Source organism: Etheostoma cragini, chromosome 5, assembly GCF_013103735.1.
Source record: "Etheostoma cragini isolate CJK2018 chromosome 5, CSU_Ecrag_1.0, whole genome shotgun sequence".
Classification (NCBI taxonomy): domain Eukaryota; kingdom Metazoa; phylum Chordata; class Actinopteri; order Perciformes; family Percidae; genus Etheostoma; species Etheostoma cragini.
This window is the reverse complement of record NC_048411.1, coordinates 19,796,305-19,805,032: the sequence shown is the minus strand read 5'-3', so window position 1 is coordinate 19,805,032 and position 8,728 is coordinate 19,796,305. Positions and strand designations below refer to the sequence as shown.

The 8,728-nt window shown below is 37.4% G+C and overlaps 1 protein-coding gene across 2 annotated transcripts in view; it reads left to right on the top strand.

The window, feature by feature from the left end:
• Window positions 1-836: 836 nt before the first annotated feature.
• The window catches only part of LOC117944711 (AP-3 complex subunit sigma-1), an 11,284-nt gene continuing 3,392 nt past the window's right edge, over window positions 837-8,728 (top strand). Inside the window, exons 1-6 of one of the 2 annotated variants that reach the window (XM_034871780.1) lie at window positions 837-1,155; window positions 4,832-4,923; window positions 5,674-5,785; window positions 5,905-5,976; window positions 7,040-7,147; window positions 8,588-8,629. In XM_034871780.1, coding sequence (XP_034727671.1) covers window positions 1,087-1,155; window positions 4,832-4,923; window positions 5,674-5,785; window positions 5,905-5,976; window positions 7,040-7,147; window positions 8,588-8,623 — 489 coding nt within the window. In that variant the 5' untranslated portion in view covers window positions 837-1,086 and the 3' untranslated portion in view covers window positions 8,624-8,629. The remainder of the gene's footprint in view (window positions 1,156-4,831; window positions 4,924-5,673; window positions 5,786-5,904; window positions 5,977-7,039; window positions 7,148-8,587; window positions 8,630-8,728) is intronic. The other variant, XM_034871779.1, reaches the window with a different exon arrangement.

Below are 8,728 nucleotides of genomic sequence, written 5' to 3'. Positions count from 1 at the left end.
CTAATAGGAAATGAGATTTAAACTAGTTTAATGGTTTTTTAGATCTAAAAAAAGAATGCAGCTTTATGTGTGTTGACCTCTGTTTATCTGAAAATGAGCAAGGGTTTGTAATTTACTTAAATAAACTCTACATGAGTCATTTAGTGCAATACAAGTACATTATCAAGTCTCATACTGCTCTGAAAACGTCACGTTTCATGTCTGCAAGATCCAGAATCCCCATGGGTTTGTATAGCTGAAATAGAAACAATATTACACCCCACAATTTGGACACAGGTGTTTCTTTTTTAAGTTTTTAGTAAAGTAGTTCACTTTTTGGACTGCATGGTTTTATTTGTATCCGTTCATCCCAGCAACAGAACAGTTATCGACTGGCTATAATATTTTTTTCTTCTTGGGGAAATACCGTATACATAACTTTAGACTTTACTTAACTTGTGAACATTTATGCATCTCTAAACCATCTGTGTGACAAAAGTGCACACTTCACTTATCATTTTTTAATGTGTTATTAAGTAAAATTCTAGTTACTATGTGTTTATTGTGAACTTATTTGGTTATTCATGAACCAAATAGGTTTAAAATGTAGGGGTCAAAACAGGTTTCCATTTAAAATTAAATAATTTAAATAAATCAATGTAGAAATAAACAAAACACTGAATCTTTTTGAAAACACCAAAAATTGAGACAAGGCTTGACATATTTGCAATAAATTATTTTTCGGTTTTACGCCTCTGTATTGAATGTCTTACATCAATCGAGAAATAAAATAATCACGTGTTCCCTGTGCAGACGGTTCGCACGGCTGAGGTTTGAACCTTCGCGGCTGCTGTAGCAGGAGAAGAAGGAGGAGGAGGAGGAGGAGAGCAATGACTGCTCAATAGATCCTTTGACGTGGAATATTTCCGTAAAGAGACGATGGAAGAGTAGCGTGTAGCTCCAAGCTATCCCGTATTAACCTTAAATCGAAACGGGATTTAGCTCCTGAATCCCACTCGGATCTGGGTTCACTGGAGTTGACAGACAACAGTCTTTCAGAGACTGACCCCTTTCTGTTCCCCCGCCTCCCTCCGCTCAGCTACAGTCATGATAAAAGCCATTTTAATATTCAACAACCATGGGAAACCAAGGCTTTCTAAATTCTACGAGCATTATGTGAGTAACATGTCGTGTATTTACATGTGTAATTGTTCATAAAGGTTAGGATAGGCTAAGCTGAAAACAGTGAATTATAAACCTCAAGCAATGGCTGTTGAGATACTTTGTTTGTTTTAATAATGCAAGCCAAGGCAGACGTAGCTATAGCTTAAATATGCATTCATGTTGTTGCCAACTGTTTGAATGGGAAGGTGTGTGGACTTTACAACCGTCCCGTGATGTGCTGTTGTTTCAAACTGACCCTGGTGTGACGGTAGAAGATGTCAGTCTAAACCACTGTCCTGTTAAGAATATGAATAATTAAACGTGTGCAAGCCGAAGCGAGGCTATCGGATTCAGGCTGAGCCTGTATGAACAGGATTGTGCCCACTTGTCATGCTAACCCATGTACAGTATTCGGGTCAAACTGACCCGTTTTAAAGTTTTACATTTTTCTACCTGAAAATCAATGGCCTCACCTCCTTTTCTGTGATAAGCATGTATAAACCAAAAAAAAATGAAGCAAACATGCTACTATACCTCACACATTTACATCCGTCATGTGGTCAGTTTGACCCTCATACACACAGAGACACACAGAAACATGCCCACAGACACATACACACGGACACGCACATGTGCAAGGACACACACATGTGCAAGCACAAACACACACATGTGCAAGCACAAACACACACACACACACGCACACACACACACACACACACACACACACACACACACACCCACACACACACACACACCCACACACACACACTGTTGTATTTTTATAATCTGAGCACTGATGAACTGTTTGCTCTCTTTTTCCCCTACTTTTCACACACACAAACACACACAAACACACACACACACATTTGATACATGAAACTATTTTCTAGCACTATATGAATCGCACCTGCACATCAAGGGTGGGGGAACAAAAGAGATAAATATTATTAGTATTTTTTTTTTTCCAAGATAAGAATGATCACATAGTGGATTTGTAGCATGAATTATAACCTTATGACAAAAAAAGAAAGAATCCCACTTCCATTTTTAATTGCGTTCTAGTAGAGACTGATTGAACTACCTAAACATAAATGTTATCTCAATAGTTTGAAATTGAGATAAAGACAATATTTGGTAATAGATTTTAAAGTAAGATTTTATTTCAGAATTGTTTTTAAAACACTATAGAAGTCAGGAGTCAGCTTGACCTGGGGGATACGAGAGGGTCCTAAACGTGAAGACAACACAAGGGTTAAATCCAGCTGTTTGTGTCACATGCCTTCTTTAACAATGTCCTTGTGAGTGTCTCGTGCTCCCTTCTTTACTTTCACTGGTGCAGCTGGCTTTACTGTCCTTGCCTACTGCTCTGTCAGGGAACTCAACAAATAAGCTCCATGCAGGTATAGCAACTAACAGGTTATGTAATATGCTTGGTTAGCCATACTGTGTTGGCTTCTCCTAATTGGATTTTAATGTCAAGGTTGGCTGCATGCCATATTGGTGCTACAATAGCAAGTTGACTTAGAGCCAGCAACTTCATTCATCGGGAACTATTTTGATTAGCAGTTAATCATAGTCATTTTTTCATGCACAGAGTACTGTATTTTAGTACGTTATTGAGTTGCTTATACTACTTGAGTATATCCGTTTTTTGAGACAAAATATAATCGACAAAAAAATGAACATAATGTAAAAGCTATATTACAAGCTACCCAGCAGTAGATAAATGAATTGAAATTATTCCTACCTTTACCAGCTGCAACGTTAAAGTGTTGTACACATTAATGCATTACTTAGCCTATAATACAATAATCTAATGTAAACTATTCTCAAATGATCCATTTTTTTGGTATTTTGATTTAGTCCTGCATGATTGTTATAAAATCGCGATCTCAATTCACCCTATACACAATTTAAGTGGAGGACATTGTATGAGTGAACAAATCAAAACACCATGTCCCAATGTCCTTACAACGTCTTTAGTGTGTTTTAAAGTATTTATAAGAACAATTTTCTGGCCTTTTTGGAGAGATTACAGTCAAGATACAGACAGGAAACATTGCTGCGAGAAAGAGGGGTTTAACATGTAACAAAGAGGCGATGTAGCATTTATATAGTACGCATCTTAACCCTTAGGCCAGCTGTACTGCATGCTAGTCATGCTAGTACGTCGTCTGGAAATATTTTGGCTTCAGAAAAGCTTATTTAGAACAACGTGATTAATTATCTTTCATTTATTGTCAATTAATCGTGATTTTAGATTTTAGGTCATATCATGCAGCCCTACTGTATGCCTTTGAATGAACTCTTCCACAATGAAATCAGGGATGACGGGTGTTACTGGCAGTTTAAACTTACTTTAAATTCAGAGGAAAGTTGCTGGTTCAGAAGGCCAAATGGGAGCACCGACCATTAAAACCAAATAATGTAGCCTCTTAACACCAGAAACATCTTGATTATAATTGTAAAAGATGCAGCTTAGAACTTCCCAGTCTTACAGATGTACCCTTTAACTGTGAGTACTGTAACCCCCGCTACAAGTCATGCTATAAGCCACATGACCGATGCAGCCTTCCAGTCAGCTGCATTCTGGAGAGCCTCTTCTCTCCTTGTGCTCACTGACCTTATGCACCCCAAGAGGACATAAGCACCCTTTGGTGAGGCGAGCTCAGTATTAGAGAGGCACACAACAAGGTTTTAACCACTGTTGACTTTTGATTGAGGATTTTAAGGTTAGATTAAAAACGTCAGACTGGAGCTGGGCGATATGGAGTAAAATCAAACATCACAATCCTTATGACCAAATACATCAATGTCGATCTTGCGGCGATATTTGAGGGCTGATAATTGGTGCTTTCACAGAATATTTCAAAAAGGAGATTTGTGATAAATAATCCTCAGTAATGTGGATATAATGACTAAGCAGATAAAGGCAAATAATAGATGATAATAGATATAATAATATATATATAAAATATAATGCAGCCTTGTAAAACCAGGAAAAGACACTTTTATCATATTGAGGTATTACAATATCCAAAATTAAGGTCGTTATCTAGCCTCAAATACTGGTGAATGGAAAACAATATAATGCCCAGCCCTACATCTAATCATACATTTTTGGATGCTTTCTCCTGGACCTTGAGTGGGCATTTTCATTGGCATTTTCATCAACTAAATTATGTAAAATACCCAAAACAACCTAACAAAAAAGTCTGATATTTTGATTATTTTGATTCTTTTGTGGCATGGGACTTTGGGATCCCCTAATAATTCAGGGAATCTTCAAATGTGAGTCCATAAATCAAACCTTTTAGTGCTTGCAAAACATGCCCGAGGATATTTGAGGTATTTAAACAGAATCTCATCCATTAGCAAACAATAAGATGTGCCTGGCTTGGTTCAGCTTGTACAATGACATCATTTCCTGTGTAGCCTGTGGGCACTAGGTTATGTTTAGATATGACAAAGATAATAATAAGTATTTCAATCATGTTTTTTCACTTAGAACTAATACATATTTTAGAAAAAGAGAGGTGAGGGCAGCCATTTATTTACCCGCTAACGCAGTCTTCTGGATAGGAGTAATGAAACAGTTCACTGGAAGCAATTAGGGGCACAAAAAACACATTATTTACCATCTACTATTTGTTTAACAACCTCTGTTTCCTTATCCATCCTGCAGAATGAAGACATAGAGCAACAGATCATCAGGGAAACCTTCCACTTGGTCTCGAAAAGAGATGAGAACGTCTGTAATTTCCTAGAAGGTGGAATGTAAGTTGTGAAAGTGCATTAGCACGGTCTGCTAGTGCATTAGCACGGTCTGCTAGTGCATTAGAACGGTCTGCTAGTGCATAAGCAAGTGACTGTGTCTAAATGGGAGAGTAAGTGAAAAAGAAAAGTAAAATTATTTTCTCTGACGCAGCAGCACAACAATTCATTTCCCCAGAGGAAAGCTCAGATGGCTTTATGAATGACAATCAGTTGTAACAATGTTTGTTTGAAGTTCATCTCTCATTCATGAATGAGGAACAAAGTAGTTGTCGTTTTAACTTGTAAATCTGGCCTCCCTCCCTCTCTGTTGCCTGACATCGTGTGACACCAAAGCAACATGGTTGAAACCAACATTGTATTATAGTGTTCAATGAGCGTCAGACAATTACTGAATGTTATCACATCAACCAACATGTCAGGATGAGGGGGGGTTACAACATTTCCTGTCTTAAGCCATTTTAACTACTGAGGTCAAACCCATTAACAGACCGAAAATCATTAACTTTCATATCTTCTCATGTTAGCATGTCCTATCTTTACGCATATTGATTTATGAGTAAAAACATCCTGTTTCTGTCCCGATGTTCCTCTGGTTTCATAACATGTTTACAGCATGGAATGAAACGGTCAAAGATCTTTGTAAATGTGCTGAGCGATTAGATAACGGTCATTGTATTTTATGTTTAAGCATGTAATGTATTCACTCAGGGCAGGTATTGGTGTGATGTTTCCTTATCCTGTGTGTTTCAGGTTGATTGGAGGATCAGACTACAAGCTGATCTACCGACACTACGCCACACTGTACTTTGTGTTTTGTGTGGACTCCTCAGAGAGTGAACTAGGAATTTTAGACTTAATCCAGGTAAACGCGTGGGAAACCATATTGTATCTGTTACCACGTGTCTTCTGTGTTTGTTTTTTGAGGTACAATAGATGGCGAGTTTTTTTTTTTTTTAAACATTACATTTCTTCTGCTTTTAGGTATTTGTGGAAACGCTGGACAAATGCTTTGAGAATGTCTGTGAGCTTGACTTAATTTTCCATGTAGACAAGGTAAGAAGTACATTTAATCTGGATTGTTCTTTGTGATTTTACATATTCATGAAACTGCTTGAATGTTTAGTCCTAGAAAGCAGAAAGTAGTTGTACTATTCAGCCCGAGTGGTTATTGTCTCAACACTCATCATTGTGTCTTGTGCTGTAACAGATTTTCAATGACTTTCCCAGATATTGATTACACATACTGTATTACATGTTAAAAGCAACTTGTATACCGAAATCTGGGGCTGACATGATAAGTCCATTAATTGGTTTAATAAATTAGTTAACCAGCAACTATTTTGTCAATTGATTCATCGTTTAAGTAATTTTTCAAGCAGAAATGCCAAACAATCGTCTTCTGTGATCTTATGTGAAGTCAAGATCTTTGGGTTTTAGGGTGCTGTATGGTCAAAATAAGTAATTGAAATATACCACACAATGATCTTGTAATGTTCTCCTAAACCATTTTTACTATTTCTGATATTTTATAGAAATAGAAAGAAAATCTCAATTAATTGAGAAAATAATCTGCAGATTGATTGATAATGAAAATAATCATTAGTTGCAGCCTTATTGCGATTTTGATTTCAGCTGTTATGGTTTTGCAACAGGGTTGGCCCAGGTCTTTTCGGAGTACCCCACCTCCAATGTGAATGTTGTCCAGGAAAATTAATAAGCAGTTTATTAACCAATGGTTCATACCAGATTACAGTGTAAGCAGATATACTGTATGTGTTTGTAATGTATCTGTCAACTCATCCTGTGGGCGGGACTCAGGTGGAGGCTGGTTTATAAACAGATAATGAATGACAATATATTGTAAAACACAATTGTAATAGCATTCAGTGTATCTTCACAGGAGACGTTATAATTGATGAATACTTTCTATTATTAAACACATACAAATGTCCTTATATCTGCTTGTACTTCCATTACAGTGTGTTGTTATTATTACATGTTTGTTAAGTGCTTCTAAATGCTAAATAAGGGGGTTTAAAGCACATGCAAACTCAATCCTTGTAAAATATATTTGTGTAATGATACTAAAGCATAATTCACATCTTACTTCTCTCAGGTCCACAACATACTGGCAGAGATGGTGATGGGTGGGATGGTCCTGGAGACCAACATGAATGAAATCATCACACAGGTGGATGCCCAGAACAAGATGGAGAAGTCTGAGGTAAGCCTGACCCTGCCCGTCCACTGTATGTATGACTTGACCCTACTTCCAATACTCTCTGCAGTATCATATACAGTATGCAGGCATGTGTGTATGCTGCACCCTGCATGCTTTTCTCAAGTGACCATATGGATGCTCTCCACCTACTCTTGAGTGTTTGTGCTTTTGTGTTTGCCCTCTCCTCTCGCTGCTGCACTGCTCTCAGCACAGGTCAACACTCAACATATCCTTTCCCTTATCCCTCAGTATGAAATACAGCATCATAGTCATCACTATTGTTATTATTATGGAGACTTAACTATACCATTTTTTTCCCCCCAGTGCATCTCCAGAATCCGTGCCCATTGAATCTCTCACTCACTCATGTGATTTATATGTCGTGTAGATTTGACATATATTCATGAAAACAGGCTGGTTGTAGACTGTTTACTGGTTGTTTACAGTCCAATTATTTTAGAGGAGGAGGTGAATTGTTATTTATTGTTGGAGTAAATGTGTTTTTTTTACATCTATAAGCCAGTGTCCATGCGTAGATATTTGCTCTATGCAAGGACATTGCTCTGCTCTCCCTACAGCCTCTTGCTAGCAGATAAACATTAATTTACTTATCAGAAAGTTTTAATCAGACAGACAGAGATAATTTCATGAAATCACTTTTTTTTTTGCATAATTTGGATTTTGGCCTCTAATAGTCCTAAATCTTAACCGCACTAAGAATTTGGCCTTGTTTTTAAATGAATTACAACAATGACGTCTTAACATTGAGCCAATGTGTTTTCTTTTTCTACGATTGCAATGAGAAACGCTAACGCGAAGTTCGTACAAATTTGCTGTATATTGTTACTTACACGAGGAAGTGAAGGGTTACATTGCCAGGGTTTTAACTGACTGACAGCAATTATGTGTTCATCATTTATATTTAAGTGGTAAAAAAGTACACTTTCTCTAATAATCTGACCTGCATTGTGTGCTTTAATGAGACAGAATCTTCTTTTTGATTGATGTTCTGCAAGCAGTCTTTTACTGTTTTACAATCATCAGAGCTGCTCTGTCCTTTCCACTTGGACCTACCCTAGACTGCAGTGTGTTTTTCCAACTGATGCTAGTTCAGAGTGACATTGTCCATTTATAGGTCAGTGTCTGGGGAGCAAGGAACGAGCTGTTCTCCTCCCAGATTGGCTAAACACTGATGAAGGGGCAATAGGGTTTTTCTTCCCAAAAACTTTCTCAATTAATACCTTAATTTATTTTTTGCTATAAAGAAAAATTGTGGGCAAAGCTTTAGATCACTTCTGGTATTTTAAAATATGTGGTCTATGATAGGTCCTATCATTCTCTACTGTGGAGATAAACTGTAATTACTTGAATCTGCTTTAACATTCCTCATTCCTCTTTTTCCTGACCCTGTCTAGTTCTTTCCATTCTTTTCTCTCTTTACAGACTTTTATCTTTCAGTCTACCAGGCAGGACAGGTAGACACAGGTACTGCTAAATTTACAACAAAGTACTGTAACCTTAACTGAAGTTTACTTCACTCCCCAAATCTCACCATATGGCCCTCCATGTGAAAGCCAACTGATG